Below are 17,203 nucleotides of genomic sequence, written 5' to 3'. Positions count from 1 at the left end.
CTGTCGAGTCTGAGCTTACTTCCTCTTCCTCCCAGCATTCTGTTCTGTTTACTCCACCCACCTATGTTCTAAGCTATGAGCCCAAGCAGTTTGTTTATTACTTAACCAATGAAATCAACAGATTGATATATGACACTCCCACATCACTTCCTTTTTTTCTGTTTAAACAAAAAAAGGAAGGCTTTAACTTTAACATTACATATAACAAAACAGTTATCAAGTAAAAATTACAATAATCTTTATCATAACTAAGGAAAACTATAACTATAACTAACTATTCTTAACTCCATCAAAGACTCTGCCGCTCCTATTACTACACCTATGCACACTATACATCTACACATTCACACACATACACCCTCATACACACCCACAGACACTTGCAAACACTCAGGCATACACTTACACATACATACACATACATACTCTCACAGAAGCACACTCATTCACACACACGTGATGCACATACATATATACTCATAAAATACACACCCACGCACATATACACACTCACACACACATACATAGAGGCTTGTATGTATTATATGTAACTTTAGGTAAATAAATAATAATGCAATTTCTCTTTTAGACATCATCTATGTTGTTTTACCCTCTTTCCTTCCTCTCCTTTGCCTTTTGTTTTGGTTTTTCAAGATAGTCTCTTTACATAGTCATGGCTGGCTTCAAACTCACAGAAAGCTGCCTGTTTCTGCCCTTTCAGTACTGGTATTAATGGTGTGCACCGACACTACCTGGCTGAAGGTTTTTTTAAATAAAAATTATTTGAGTAAAACTTCCAAAAATACAATATAATTCACTGAATATTTCTAGCTGTTCTAAATTTCAAAGCCTAACAAAATTTGTCAATCTTAATTTTCCAAATTTCCAGACTTAGTTTTTAAGAAATGGAAACTCATAAAGTCTGAGCAGTATATTCACTAACAAATTTGATAAAACATAGAAATACTTTGTCTTTTTAATCTACAATTATTTCCCCCCAGGGGTTTAGTGGTCACTCTCCTGTATGGGAAGACAAACTCAGAGAAGCACCTCGAGCTGTGCGAGCACTCTTTCCTTCCTCCAGCGCCGCCCGGGGTCCCCAAGGTGGGTCCTGGGTGGGGTGAGACACGGTATCCTGAGAATTTTGTTAGTATGATTTGTGAACAAATTGGAAGGCAGCTTTGAGGGAAATATAGAAATTGGTTAGTTTAGTTTGTTTTCCTGTCTTAATATCAAACTGTCAGTTATATAATTTATAAAAATTTATAAGAAGACCAATGAATATTTGGTTTATGAGAAAGAAATTGAATAAGAATCATAAAATGTACACTTTTTAATTACTTTGAAAAGCATATTTTGCAATTAATCTAAAGAATATCTAGTTTTAAGAACTCCGGTCTTATTTTTATCATTCTGAATTAAGCTATTTTTCTGTTAAAGTATCAGATTTTGTAAATGAAGTAGGTATTGCATCCTGTGGGTACGTAGAACTCATAGTTGTTATATGCTCAAGTTTTGTGTGATGGGGGGGTCTCATGTGGAGAGACAAATGATTTGAATTTAATGCTAGTAATTTAACTTTAAAGTCACTTATACTAAAATATAAAAGAAGCAAGTCATGTACAGTATTAGCTTATATTGTAGAAATGAAAGAATTCCACTTCATTCTGAGTGTTTTATTTTGATCACCTTGATGATCACATGTTATAACGTTTTCTTCATACTGTTTATTATAATTATTGTGCATATATATTATATACATTAGTGGGTCGCTGTGAAATTTCTGTATAGGTATGCTTTGATCCCGTCCACCCTTTGGACTCCTCCCTCTCCCAGTCCTGTCCTCATCCTCAGAGCCCCTCTACACTCTTGGAGAGAAACATGAGACCTTGCTTACGTGTCTTTCTAGGTTTGTCTTATTTTGATTAATACATTGTCTTCAAGATCTGTCCTTTTTTTCCTGCAGAGGGCCTGCTTTTCTTCTTCTTTATGTGCAGTAGAACTTCCTTTCATGTCCACACGAAGTTATCTACCTGTAGCCTGGCTCTATCCTGCACGTTGTGAGCAGCGCTGCAGTAACCGTCACTACACAGGCATCTCTGAATACAGACATAACTTCCTTACGATAGATACCATGGAGTGCTGCAGCTAGGTGGAATGCTTGCAACTTTTTTTTAAAAATTACCTATCCTTCATTTCTTTCTGTTTCTGTAGAACTTTCATTAGTACATATTCTTTGATTTTGCTTACAAAACTCTAAGGAATGAGACCTTCTCTTAATCCTTTGTAGTTTTTATTCATTTGGAAGCTACATAACAGAATAGAAAACATTTGAAGAATTAAGATTTTATATAGTAATAAAATCAAGACTAGTTAATTTTTTTATAATCCAGTTTTCATAAAGGATGCAAAAATAGTTTTGACTTGTTATTTAAAAATGTGGTTGGTAAATATAGTCTATGAAAAAGAACTTAATGGTTCATAGTACACCTAAAACATGCATTTTATATATACTTATGCCTTAACAATAAGTTTGCATTCTAAGCAGCACGTTACTCAGGCATTTTCTCAGTTGAGGATCATAGAATGTGTATAGCCTACGTAGATGGTGTAGCCTACTACATCCCTTGTGTGTGTGTGTCCTGTCTCTTGCTTTAGGCATTGAGCTGCTCGCTACGTTTCTGTACTGAGTACTCTGATCACCCTAGAGCAGTAGTATTTGCATTAGCTAGACCGTGAAGTGAAACAGTGAAAATGTGGTCTAACCGGTGGATCTCTGTGTTTGAGGCCCAGTGTGTTCTACATGGTGAGTTCTAGATTAGGCAGGAATATATAACAGGAAAAAAAATGTGGCTCAATAAAAAAATTTAATGTTTGGGTTCTTGCTTTCAAGGTTTTTAAGGGAGCTTGTTGAACTTAGGCTGTGAATCACCAGCTGTCTGTCCTGTCACCTGTAGTTTTCTTCTGCTTCTTCCCTGTTGTAATATGGGCGACGCGGCGGGGCTGCGTCCCCAACACCCCAGCCGCCGGCTTCGGCTAGCTTATGGCCCGAAATAATTACACAGACACTGTATTCATTTAAACACTGCTTTGGCCCATTCCTATCTAGCCTCTTCTAGGCTAATTCTCACATACTAATTTAGCCCATTTCTAATCATCTGTGTAGCGCCCCTAGGTGCGCTTACCGGGAAGATTCTAGCCTAAGTCCATCCTGGGTCGGAGCTACATAGCGTGCATCTTCCCTGGAGCAGGTAGCATGGCGTCTCTCTGAAGCATCTGCTCCGGAGAAGGGAGCTGTGGAGTCTGACCTCACTTCCTCTTCCTCCCGGCATTCTGTTCTGTTTACTCCACCTACCTATGTCCTAACCAATAACATGAGCCAAGGCAGTTCCTTTATTGCTTAGCCAATGAAATCAACAGATTGATATATGACACTCCCACATCACTTCCCTGTGCTAGGACTTTGTTAACGTCATTGTAATCTTAAATTCTGTTGTCTGCCTCGCATTTGTTATATAACTGCATGTTGATGCTTAGATTTATTCAAGAGGCTCCCACTTCTTTCCTTATTCCCTCGCTAATGGTTATTCTGATAACAACTGAAATGCAGTGAACTACATTTCCCTTGTTCCTAATTGTCTCTAATTAAAGTAACTTTAAAGTGAATTCATTTGATAGTTAATATGCTCTTGGTCCCCAGAAAAGGAGAAGGACCACAGAGAGTATCAGGAAAGACAGTAAGTTGACAGATCAGAAATGTTAGCTTCATAGTTGGAGGTTTGGTTGAACAATAGCAGTTATTATACCTGTCCATTTTAAATCACCTCTTGTCAAATTCATAGAAAATAGTAATAGCTTTTGTTTTCCTAGATGTCTAATTTTGTTACTCTGAGAAACGAAGTTTGACTTAAACTTATTTTAACAAATTATTTATTGCCTGGAAAATAAGGGAAAGTATAAAAAGAAATCAATTTGAAGCACACTGCAGATGTTTGAAATCAAGGAAACACTCAGTAACACATTATGGTTTTCCTTAAGTGCTTAGAAGAAATGAAACGAGAAGCCAGGACTATTAAGATCGATAGAAGACTGACAGGTGCCAATATAATTGATGAACCTCTCCAGCAAGTGAGTTTCAGTATGTGGTATTTGGATTTCATCTCTTGTATTTGAGTTATATTTCTTTTGGAAATACTAAGGTGCACCTCTTAGCTATTTAATTTCCTGAAATTTTATGATAATGCTATCTTTGAATTTTATACGTACTAATTATATTTATTAGGTGCCTATAATGAGACAGTTTATTTAACATGATAGCATTTATGGGTTAATGGCTATTAGAAAAAAAGTTTTGCTGACATCTGATATTCTAGTAATTTTATAATTTAAAATATTAATGTATCAATCTTGTTCAAGCTCGGTGTTTGATAAATTAGACTTTTGAGTTAGTTTTATTCCTCTAAAGATGTTTATCACCAGTTTGATTAAAAGTGTTAATTAGAATTGGGAGTAGATATCCCTCTCTCAAATATTTTTGATCATGTTTTTGATTATATGATCATTATGAATAATTTATACTTTGAACTTTAATATTTTATAAATTAGCCTGTAGTTAACTTATATGACTTGTAGAAATCATAATCTTGATGATATGGACTAATAGTACTGGCTGCATCAAAGATATTAATAGGATTCAGTTAGTTTTGTGATTAGATGACAGTGGATCTGATGGGATCTGTGAAGCACTTGAGCTCCTGGTGTCTGCTGGCATTATTTACCTCCCCTCGCAGGGAACTGAGTCGGACTCAGCGTAGTAGAGCACTGAGTGTGGGTAGTCATAGATAATGTTCTAGTTTTCTCAAAAATTGAAGGTGTATGAATTGGGGTATCAAACATTTTTTGAGACGGTTTTTAACATGAGATAATGAAGAGAGGAATTTACCATCACAATTTATGATGTGTAGAAGAATATAAGTTGGCCAATAATTGTCTCGTTTTTGGTTTTTGCTCCTGTTTTTAAAACCTAAAAAGTTGTTTTTCCCCTAATGTTTTGCTATAGGTTATCCAGTTTTCGTTGAGGGATTATGTCCAGTACTGGTATTACACACTGAGTGACGAGGAGTCGTTTCTTCTTGAGATTAGGCAGACTCTTCAGAATGCACTCATTCAGTTTGCTACCAGGTAAGATTGCTGCTTGGAGTTACACAGAACAATTCAGGTGTGTCGTGTATTACAGTAGGAAACAACTTCCAAATGAGGGGGTTTTTAGCTAAAAGGTAAGTTAAATAGTGGACTGTTATTATGGGATGTTATCACATTATCTACACAAACATACTTTTATTTCTCTTGGACAAATGTCCTTAATATTTTGTGGAAATGCAAATTTCTCTGAAGTGTTTGCATTGTGTTACATTCTAATTAGCAACTTCATATTTGTCTGTCTTTGTCCACAGTTGTCATTGTCCATCAGTTTTTATTATAGCACTTAGTAGATGTGAGATAGCTTATCTTTTTGGTTTTGTCTTGAGTTTCTCTGAAAGCTGTCATTGAGCACCCTCTTGTATACTTATCAGCCATTGTATATCACCATTAAGGAGTGCCTAGGCACACCCTCGCTCTGTTCTAAAAATGAGGTTGCTTGTATTTTATTGCTGTTCTACTTTGCCTTTGCCTTTTTAAATACTGAATCCAGCCGTGGTGGTGTACACCTATAATTCAGCACTCAGGGGACAGAGGCAGGGGATCTTTGTGAGTTCAAGGCCAGCCAGTATACGTAGCCAGTTCCAGGACAGCCAGGTAGACAGAGAGCCTCTCTCCATTGGGTCTGTACTTCTCTCATAGTGTTTGTAGTGAATTGGCATAGTTGACTGGCTGTGACAGAGATGAAGGGCGTCCAATATTATACTCTTTATTTGTCTTATTAAAAAAAGAAATTTACTTATCTAGGAGTAGACACTTTTGTCACCATTAGGACATTTAAAAGTTGTTTTAAAACTTTTTAAAAATAATTTATTCAAATTTATTTTATCTTCATTGGTGTGAAGGTATCAGAGCCCTTGGAGCTGCGAGTGCCGTGTGGGCGCTGGGAATTGAACCAGGTCCTCTGGAGGAGTAGCTGCTGGTCTCTACTGCTGAGCCATCGCTCCAGCCCCCTTAAAACTGAGTTATATACAATTGTGAGCTACTGTGTAGGTTTTGGGAACTGAACTCTGGTCATCGAGAAGAGCAGTCAGTGCTTTCAGCGGATGAGCCTTCTCTCCAACTTTGCCATTCAGACATTCAAGAAACACTAAGTATGTAGGAAATGTTATTAAAATGAAGGCTTTCAAAATAGTGTGCTGTATAATTTCAGCTGTTTTGTAAATATTATATATAATAATGACAAAAATGCCGGAAATACAGTAAATTTTGGGTTTTCAGTTTATGGGTAAATATAGCTAACTCAAGAAATTTAAAGGAGAAAATGACATTTTATAAATATGGCATTTTCCTTTATAGCCACAGATAGGCAATTAAACATATGATGAGCAGCAATGAAGATATGTAAGATGTCCTTTTATGTTCTCCTGCCCTCTTTTAAGATGGAAAACAGAATTGTGGCTGCCTTGATCTGTGCAGGTCCTGTGCGTACGTGCAGCCCTGCAGCTCCAGGTCTGTGTGTATTGCTGCCCTGTTGTTGCTGGTGGGTGCTGTTTTGCTGCTGATCTTCCCCTTGCTCTCGATCTTACAAGTGTTCTGCTCCCTCTCTGAGGGAAGAGGATATGATGCAGATGTGCCATTTAGATTACATTTTTATTTGGTGTGTGTGTGTGAGAGAGAGAGAGAGAGAGAGACCGAGAGACTGAGACAGACAGAGACAGAGAGACCGAGAGACAGAGACAGAGACTGAGAGACAGAGACAGGGGGTGAGGAAGGAGAGAGGGAGGGGGGATTAGATTCCTGGGTAGCAATGCACAGGTCTTTAGCACAGTAGTTAGGAGTATTGTAAACAAAGTGAACAAAGGGCCTAGACGGTAGTCATTACTTAGAGTGGTTGAGGTCATGAATGTGTAGCCGAGTGGCTTTTATTAACAATCATGTCTCATTCTTCTTCGTTTTTTTTGTGTTGTTTTTGGTTTTTTTTCCGAGACAAGGTTCTCTGTGTGTCTTTCCTGGCTGTCCTGGAACTCGCTCAGTAGGCCAGGCTGGCCTTGAACTCACAGAGATCTGCCTACTTCTGCCTCCCAAGTGCTGGGACTAAAGGTGTGCGCCTCCACCCCCAGGCTCATGGCCCATTTCTTGCATATTTATCATGTACCATTTTATAGAGCACACCATTGCTAAACTGTTGCCCGCCTTTGTCAAGACAGACATTAAACATTTTTAGTGTAGCCCTCCTGTTTGCAATAGAAAACGGTAGTACTGTCCTTCTTGTTCTCTGGGAGTTGCGATTTTGTCTAGACTACATGTAATTGTAAGAAAGTCAAATAGAGGTGGTGTGCTGTTTTTTTTTAACCCTCAACATATTTCCATTTTGAAAAATAGAGATCTAGATTTAAATGTTTGAATAGTCTATATTAAATATTTGTATTACATGATGGTCTTATTTTATATGTCAGATGTTCCGATGAATTGATATGAGTTTGAAATGCTTCTAATTTTTGGAGCAATTCAGTAAATTAATAAATGGCATTGTTCTATAAAGGAAAACAGATATGCAATTCTCTATATCATTTTTTCCAAACTAGTTACAAGAAACCTTTTGTGGAATAATTTATCCTGTAGTGAGTATGCTATATTTTACAAAACTGAAAGTTGCTCACGTTGATTGTGACTTAAATGGTTTTTAAGGTCACCATTTCACTGTATAGTCAAGACTGGTCTCTAGTTCACTGTGTAGCCCAGGCTGACCTCTGATTTGAGAGCCTTCAGCTTTTGCTTGCTTTGGGTACACGTGTGTCAACATGGCTGGGTTGAGGTTTTTTCTTTTTTTTAAAGTATAAGTCCCATTTTATTTTTCCAAGGTGTTTTCTTCCTCTGTCTTTATGAAGCCACCTCTTTACATGGGCTTTGGTGGAGACTGGGGTGCAGCAGCAGCAGGTCTGAATTGTGGTGGGGACGTTCAGTCCTTCCAAGTGTCATGACATCGATTTGTGACCACCTTGCTGTGAGTAGCACAGTGCACATAGTAATGCAGCTTGACATAGAGTTTGGGGAGCACATAGGAGTTGAAGACACTTGCTTTGGATATGTTCCTGACAGCAGCAGCCTCTACAATGTTCTGAATGACGAACTTCTTTAATGGCCTTGTTCTTGGGCACATAGCGGGCACAGTTAGTGCAGCGAATTGGCTGCACATGGCAGTGGTCCATTTTGGCGCAACTGTTGTTCCTTCTTTTTTTGGTTGTCTTGGAGCCAAGACCCGAAAGAAGCTGAGTTTATTTATTTATTTTTGAATAAGGGAATGGGGGTAGTAGGGATGGGACTCTGGTGACTTCTAGGCTTAAGTTTTTGTTTCAGATTTTATAGAGACTCATAATATTGCTACCAGGTTTGTTTGCATGCCTAAAAATGTGCTTATATTTTGAGAGTGCTGATCCTTTCTCAGCTCCTAAAGATTGAGGACACTGTCATTTTTTTGCTTCCTTGTACTTGATTTGGCCTTCTTGTGCCTGTCAAACTCTAGCAGTGCCTTGATGACGCATAGACGAGGTGTGTTTGGAAGGGGTCTGTACGGTCTCAGTGGATTGCTGCTGTCAGTTCCCTCACAACAACTGGGTTTGGATGCAGATTTTATGGAGATTTCCTTGTGAGCAGCAGACCGCTTGGTGGAAGGCTGGCCGCACAGCAGAGGCAGAGCGTGCATGCTGCCTGTCACTTGTCCACTGTGCTCCTCAGTCACTGTCCTTCCTTCCTTCCTTCCGTCCTTCCTTCCTTCCTTCCTTCCTTCCTTCCTTCCTTCCTTCCTTCCGTCCTTCCGTCCTTCCGTCCGTCCGTCCGTCCGTCCGTCCGTCCGTCCGTCCGTCCTTCCGTCCTTCCTTCCTTCCTTCCTTCCTTCCTTCCTTCCTTCCTTCCTTCCTTCCTTCCTTCCTTCCTTCCTTCTTTCTTTCTTTCTTTCTTTCTTTCTTTCTTTCTTTCTTGTTAAAACTGGTTTATTCACTACAATGCAAAGCCTCTGATAGAAAATAAATAAAGAGGGCCAGCCATGAAATGAACATCTCCACAAGTTGTTCATTGTATATGTATCGCCAGGGGTCAATGCATGTGTTCTATCTACTCCCATTGCCCTGGGTTCTCTTGTGGCCCAGAATCTTACTTTGCTTGTCCTAGGTATACTCCTGAAAGTGTTAACAGAATTATGTGCTGTTCTTACTTGTTTGACTAGTTACTAAAATGTTTTTTGAAGTTTGTTGCTGTTGAGATAGAGCACTAAATGATTTCATAAGATTCATATTCAACATTTTGTATTCTGAAGAGTTTTATACATGTTATACTTGTCATGACCTTTTAGCCCAGTGGTTCTATATGTCTTGTTATTTAGTGGTGATAGTTTTAAATGTTAGTATATGTAAGAAAAAAGAGTGGACAATTTAGAATGGATTCAGAAGAAACCAAGAAGTGTTTGAAATACTCCTAAGCAGATAGAAACATTCTGAATCTCTCAGGTATTTTTGTATCTGGGGTAAGAAATTATAAGATGTACCCATGGGCAGCTTTTTTTTTACTATTTTTTTTTTTACTATTTTTACCAGTTTTTAAGAATTTAAATTGTATTTTTATGCCTTTTGATACTAATTAAAATATATTGTCAGAAGACTAAGTGAAATAAGAGCTGATATACTCAGAGTCTTAAGTAGGAACATCTAAGGTATAAACATTAAAATATGAAAGGAACAAAATCTGAGCCTGAGGAGCTGGAGGATCTCGCAGAGGACCTTTGCTTCTTACCACTATGACAGCTTGCAGCTGCCTGTAACTCCAGGGAGTCTGACTCCTGTCTGCAAAGCATTTATATAATGATTTAATGTTTTTTTCTATAAGGTCAAAAGAAATAGACTGGCAGCCTTATTTTACTACACGCATTGTTGATGACTTTGGCACTCACCTGCGAGTATTCAGAAAGGCTCAGCAGAGAGCAACAGAGAAAGATGATCAAGTCAAAGGTACTGACTTCATTTCATTTGAATGTTAGGATTTAACAGTCGTTCTTCTCTGCCCATTCTCAGCTGTTCCCTGTTGTTCTAGGTACAGCAGAGGATCTGGTGGAGACCTTTTTTGAAGTTGAAGTTGAAATGGAGAAGGATGTTTGCCGGGACCTAGTGTGCACTTCTCCCAAAGATGAAGAAGGTTTAATTTTTAATATAAGCTCTTTTGTGAACAGTCTCAGGTTAGAGGCAAGTTAGCAGGACAAATCTTAGGTGGCGTTGTTCTTGCACAAGACAGCTTGCAGAGAGAAGACACGACTTTATTGTAACTCTTACATGTAGCCTCCATGTACGTTTCTCATCTTGAAGCTTACCTTTTAAACAGCAGAACGCTTAACATTTTAAGAATTAGAGTAATTTCTGGTTCTTCAATTTATTATCTATACCCTAAGAGTATACCTGTTTCCCTAAACTCTTTTCTAATTAATTTCAAATAAAATATTTAGATTATTATGTGCTATTTTATGTTACTAGTTACTGGAATAAGTGTTTCTTGTTGTTTCAATAAAATTTCACTTGGTGGGAAGTTAGATAATTTTTGCTCTTTCTTGATTTTTTTTTGTTTTAATTTTAGTTTAGTCCACAATTAGATCTTTACTATTTGGAATGTAATTTTACCAATGGGATTAGCTATTAAATTGTTTCCCAGGAAGTGTTTGTGTGGGAATAACCATAAGGAAGCATTGCTTTTCTTCAGGTTTGGAACGTGCTAAACTATTTTCTTGCCTTTTCTATTATTTTCTTTCCCCTTTTTTCTTCTTTATAGTTTCCTGTTTATAGTTATTAAGTTTAATTTTCACCACCAGTTGATTAGTGGTGTGTGAAGTCATAGTTAAAGAACAAGTACCTACAGTGCTGTGAAGAACTTGCATGGGAGAGCTTTCTTAAATGAGTAGACTGGAGGAGCTCATCCTGCAGTGTTCACACATCTGCGACTGTAGAAGTGGTTCTTTTTCCTGAATGTGCATAGGAACCTTCTAAGTATGCAAAAGTAATACATAATAGAAATGAAAAGTATATTGTATATTTAAAGCTGCCTTAGAGAAAACCAATTTTGTGTTTAAAGTTTCTCATGATTAATCAGCCTGGCTCAGACGGATGTGAGTTTGATTAGTGAGTAGTAACTATTTGGAGAGTAGTGGCAGCGACTTAGTGAATGCTGATGTGTAAGTGCTGAAGCAGGAAGCTGTGATGAACACGAGCCTTTTAAAACTGTGTCTTACATAAGAGTAGGTAGAGACTTTAGATTTTCTAATGTTATTATGGCTACTTTTTCTGTTTTTAGGATTCCTAAGGGATTTGTGTGAGGTTTTATTATATTTATTGCTACCTCCTGGAGATTTCCAGAACAAGATCATGCGATACTTTGTCAGGGTAAGCGTAAACTCATACCCAATAATGATGTAAGGGAACTGAGAGCAGTAGTTCTCAAAATCTTTGGCCTTGAGACCCAGTTAAACTTCAGAATTATGGAAACACTGAGGAGCTTTTTAAAATGTGATTCTTCATCTTTAATAAGTATGTGTCATAAAATACAAAAACAAATTTTAAAGCAGAAGATCATTAGCTGGTAGGTCAGTGACATCATTGAATGCCTTCTTGTCCCATGAGCGTGCCAATGTAAATAAGGGCTTGGTATCATTATGAAAGTGGACTTTGGCTCAGCTCATTCTTTGAGAAAGGATTTTGGGTCTATGGCCATACCACCTTGAACACACCCAATCTTGTCTGATGGCATAAGCTAATCAGGGTTGGGCCTGGTTAGTATTTGAATGGGAGAAATTAACTTGGGGATCTTTTCTGAATCCTCCAGAAGTCACTGGCCAATACTTTGAGAGCTGCCTTAGAGCCTGGAACTTTAATATTTGGTTATCATACAGACAGACTTTTCTTTTTAATTGAAAAATGATTCATGCAATATATTTTCATCGTTTCCTCTCTGAGTTCCACCCTACCTCCCTATCCACCCAACTTTATGTTCCTCTTTACGTCTCTCGTCTCTCTCAAAACAAAAGAAAACCAAGGAACACAAAAAAATCCCACAAAAGGGAAAATCACACAAAAGTCCATCATGACAAAACATGCTGAACAAAACAAAATGGAACAAAAAGTCCGCAACATCCTGCTGAGTTTGTTCTTTGTGGTTCAACTCTTCCCAGGCGTGGGGCCCTCCCCGAAGTGTGGCTGATAGATCAGTGACATTCCACTGGAGAAAAGTGGTTTTCTCTTTGCAGTGGCATCAGTTACAGACAGTTCCTTGGTTAGAGGTGGGATGCTGTGTCTGCTTCTCCCTCTCAGTGCTGGAACCCCGTCTGTCTGGAACCTGTGCAGGTTTCATGTACGCTGTCTCGTCTCTGAGTTCAAATGTGAGTCCTGTTGTGGCTGGAAGATGTTTCCTTGGAGTCATCTATCACCTCTGGCTCTTAGAATCCTTTGGTTCCTCCTTTGCATAGCTCCCTGAGCTCTGAGGGGAAGGGATTGGTGAAAACACCACTTTTACAGATGAGTGATCCAAAGACTCAGTCTCTGCACACTATCCAGTCGTGGGTCTCTGTTAATTCCACTCCACCGCAACAACTTCTCTGGTCAGGGCATCACAGTATGCCACCAGCAGTCACTTTACCGCTACATTCCTTTAGCAGGACAGTAGTAGGTTTCCCTTTAAGCCGTGATCTGTCTACTCTCAGGTTCTTGCCCCTTATACCAGTGTCAGGTGTGGGTTCCAGTCTCACACAGACAGTCTTGAATCCAGTTAGAAAGTGATTGGCTATACCTGGAATATTTGCACCATTATCGATCGCACCAGCTCATCATGCAGGCAAGTCACCTTTGTAAGTCTCAGGGTTTGTAGTAGACACCTCATTAGGATTCTTGTTGGAGGTGGGCCAGGATGATGAGACACCAAGAGTGCGGAAGAGAACGTTATGGCTAAACTCCTTTGGGTGGATTCTTGTTAAAATGTAAGGTAGAAAGATGAAGGAAGGTTGAGGTTTAATTTGGAAGATGGTTCAAGTAAGCAGCTAGAGTTTAGTTGAGGATAAAAGTTCCGTCACCAGTCAGCTCTAGTTACACAAATTTTCTCTCCAAGAAGTACCATTTTTTGTTTCACTCATCGATAGTTGTGTCATGCCTTTGCTGGTCTTACTCAGAATGATGTTGTTACTCTCTTAGCCTTACTGTCTTCAGTTTTGTGTCTCAGTATCCCTCATTAGAGATTCCTTTGTGACCACTGAATTTCAAGTTCCTTCGTATTTCCCTGTACTGAAGACAGTTTTTTCCTTCTTAGTATTTATCCCCTTTAAGTGATAATGTTTTTTTATTGTTTATTAACTTGGTGTTTTTCTTCATAATGAACTGTAAACTGAGGCCATGCCTACTATTTATCTACACTGTTGTGAGTCTAGTGGTTAACACAGTGTGTGGTACATAGCAGTTACCAAACCAGCAGCTCCCCTGCTGGTTGTGTTGCGTGCTCCTGTGCGGTCAAGAATGGAGGTGCGGTGTCGTGAAGTGAAGCTGCTGTTTAAAAATATATAGGAAGGCAGTCAGCCATTGTCTCACTATAGATTGCTTTTTGGTCAAATCTAGTGTACTACAACACTGCATTCAACCAGGCAGTTTTGTTCATTGCTCTTTTCGTCCTTTGTCAGTTTTCTTTCTCAGTATTTAAATTCAAACTTTTACAGCAGATATTTTGCTTAGGTTCAATAATAGGTTAAAATCTCTTTCTGGTGTATTGATTTTTGTTGTTGTTGCATAGATTGTATCAATGCAGTATTTGTCTGAGGTAATTGCTGTTTAAATGGATATCCATTGTCTCCATTCTGTGTTTTATTCACTGAAGGAATCATGGCTTCAGTAACTTTATGTGAGGTTTTCATATTGGCATTTGGGCAGTCCTTTAGAAATTTGAGGTCTTAGGCCAGCAAGAAGGCTCACTGGGTAAAGGGAAATGCCACTAAGCTTGAAGATCTGAGTTTAGTCTTCAGAGCCCACACAGTGGGAGGAGACCATTCAGGTTTTCCTCTGCCCTCTACAAGTGCTGAGTTGTGTGCTTCTGTGTGTGCACTCCTACATATGGAATAAAAAAGTGAGAGGTATGTGGGGTCTTAAACTCAGAACTGCAAGCCAGAGGCTACCTGCTGTGGCGCTGCATGGATTGCAGGGTACAGTAGAGTCCTGTAACAAGCTTTGACTAGCCAGATTGTATAAGGAGAGTTTCAAAGACCATAGTAATTTTCTAAGACTGCTGCACTGATTTTTTTAAAATAATAAGCCTAAAATCACAGTTATTTTCAATTTATTATTTTGAAAAGAAACTCTGAAAAATGATTTTGGGGATTGAATTTTCTGCTTAGAAAGTACATTTTAAAATTTGAACATGTGGGTCAGAAACAACAGGCTCCAAAGCCACAGAGAAACCCTGTCTCAAAAAAACCAAAAAAAGAAACAGAATTTGAAGAAAGAAATTTGAAATATATTTTTAAAAAAGAGTATTGTGGCTCATGCCTGTAGTATCGAACATTAGGAGGCTTGGGCAGGAGGATTAGTCATTGAGGGTCATCCTCAGCTACATAGAGTAGATGGAGACTGCTCTTTCATTTCCCAGCCGCTCAGATCTGAATAATAACACAGAAACTATAATTACAACACTGTTTGGCCTATTAGTTCAGGCTTCTTATTATCTAAGTCTCACATCTTCAGTTAACCCATTTTCATATTTTCATTAATGTGTGTATTACCATGAGGCAGTGGCCAGCCAGTAAGGTTATGGCTGTTAGCTGGCGTCTTTCTCCTTGATTTCACCTACTCTATCTCTATCTCTCTTCCAGTCTGGCTACATTCTGACCTGCTATAGGCCAAAGCAGATTCTTTATTAACCAATGCTAATAAGCATATTCATAGCATGCAGAGGGGAATACAACATCAACATAGAATGTTTGAGGTAGCCTCTGTTTCTTGAGATCCTGTCTTAGAAGTAAAATAAAGAAACAAAAAGTTAGAAATTGACTATATTCCTTACAATCTAGAACTCTAAAAAATCTCAATTTCTAGAAATTACTGCTGCCTGGATTACTGCTTGTTAAAATTATTAATTTATCATGGGGTAATAGCTGTTGGCAAAACTGTTTATTCATGCAGGATTATACAAAATATTTCTTTAAAGAAAAAGACAGACGTCTTTGTATGTGTGTGTATATAAACATATATATGACTATATTTCATGTGTATATGAAAACAAATGGTACTGATAAACTAGAGATCTGCCAAGAGAATCAATTGGGCTTTTAGTTAGGAAAGTGAATATTAAGTTAACATCACCAGTATTCTCAAAAAATGAATTTTGATAACTTAACATATCACATGCATCAAGAAATGGTTATGCCACTAAAAATTTGTGTGTTAGTAGCATCAGTCCTAAGTTCTTAAGCCTTCATTGCCATTCATGTAAATAAATGCCCATCTTGGACTTAAATATCGCAGAGGACTGGTAAATATAAAGTAAGTAGCTAGGTCAGTCAAGGAATTCCATTTACACACCAGTTCCTAGGTAGTGCTGCGGTGTCAGAGATGTAAGGCATGACGAGAAAGTGCTGACACAAACACAAGAAATGCAGGCACCGCTGTGTTGGAGGGAGCTGCTGTTCATCCCGGCCACCCAGAACCGAAATAATCACACAGAAACTGCAATAGTTAGATTACTGCTTGGCCCATTGGCTCTAACTTCTTATTGGCTAACACTTATATCTTAATTTAACCCATTTCTTTCTTAACAGTAAGTTCATTGTAAGCAATTTCCAAAACTCTAGAGTTGACAGAGACATCTTGCTGCCTGGACAGTCATCCAAAGTTCTTTTGTACCATTAGGACATCCATCTTCAGCCTACAGGCCCATAGTATCCAGCAGTCTTTTCCATGAAGCAGGAAATTTCAAAGATAGTTCTGTCTATATTGGCAGTTTGTCAGTCACTTGCAGACTCTTTCATGAAGCAGGAACCCCAAAGTATTGTCTCACCTTTAGGCAAGTTCAGCAGTCTTTTCTCTGTGGGTCCTGCATGTTCAGTTCACATAGCATGCCAACTAGCAGTCCAGGCAAGAGCAGTTTCTTGTCCAAATGGCTAACAAACTCCATAAGGAGCCTCTTCAATGCCCATCTTCCTCTTGGTGCTGCCAAGAGCAGATGTGTCTCACTATCATGAAACATCCTAAATTCTTAAAACACTTTAAATGCCATATTCTGAAGGTCTCTGAAAGATTTGCAGAATCCCTATACATCTCTGTACATCTCAAAAATCTAACTAACATGACTACAAGCTTGACTATTATAGATGGCTCTCTGTTAACCTATACAGATGTGTTTGAAACTTGGACATGGAAAACCTTTTAGCTAAAAGGATCAGGGCAGACTTAGTGGGATAATTGAGTCTTTTTTTTAAAAGCATAATTTCTTTATTGATTCTTTGGGAATTTCATATCATGCACACTAATTCTGTTCACCTTCCAATGTCCCCATATCCTCCCCTCACCCCTGCATCAAACCAAAGCAAGCAGGCAAACAAGATAAAACCCAAAAAGTTCTCTTTGCTTCTCCATCTTTCCCACCTCTCCAACACCTCTCCATTCGTCCTTCTGGCATTGGGAGCCTGAGTGTGTCACACAGTATATCATTTTGTCCATCAGTGAGTCCTGGGTCTGGTGTATACCATCATCATTGGATCCTCCCTGACACTCCTCTGGGATATCCCGCAGCTGCCCAGAGTATTTTTTTAATATGCAAATTTTATGTTTTTATTTATTGTTTGCAGTGAACACTTGCATGTACAGGTATATGGATAAAAGAATTTACTGTGTGACTCACTATTTGTTCTTTCTTTTCCTTTTTTCCTCTGAAGTTTTATTTTATTTGGTGGGGGCGTGTTACAAAGGCAGAGTAGATACAAAGGGCCGGGGAAATGAATGGGATGGAAATGCATGGTGTGAAAGACACAAAGCATAATTGATTCTTTAGTAAGACATTA

General features: G+C 38.5%; 1 protein-coding gene and 1 pseudogene across 3 annotated transcripts in view; one reads left to right on the top strand and one right to left on the bottom strand.

The window, feature by feature from the left end:
- The window catches only part of Snx13 (sorting nexin 13), a 94,627-nt gene that overhangs the window by 35,961 nt on the left and 41,463 nt on the right, over positions 1–17,203 (top strand). For 2 of the 3 annotated variants that reach the window (XM_075948400.1, XM_075948401.1), the window contains exons 3-8: positions 1,002–1,104; positions 4,039–4,128; positions 5,060–5,181; positions 10,021–10,142; positions 10,225–10,326; positions 11,470–11,558. In XM_075948400.1, the coding sequence (XP_075804515.1) occupies positions 1,002–1,104; positions 4,039–4,128; positions 5,060–5,181; positions 10,021–10,142; positions 10,225–10,326; positions 11,470–11,558 (628 nt within the window). The remainder of the gene's footprint in view (positions 1–1,001; positions 1,105–4,038; positions 4,129–5,059; positions 5,182–10,020; positions 10,143–10,224; positions 10,327–11,469; positions 11,559–17,203) is intronic. The other variant, XM_075948402.1, reaches the window with a different exon arrangement.
- On the bottom strand, positions 8,039–8,845 carry LOC142835202 (small ribosomal subunit protein eS26 pseudogene; annotated as a pseudogene).

Source organism: Microtus pennsylvanicus, chromosome 14 (genome assembly GCF_037038515.1).
Source record: "Microtus pennsylvanicus isolate mMicPen1 chromosome 14, mMicPen1.hap1, whole genome shotgun sequence".
In the NCBI taxonomy this organism is placed as follows: domain Eukaryota; kingdom Metazoa; phylum Chordata; class Mammalia; order Rodentia; family Cricetidae; genus Microtus; species Microtus pennsylvanicus.
Note: the sequence above shows the minus strand (reverse complement) of the source record. Positions and strands in the feature narration are given on the sequence as shown.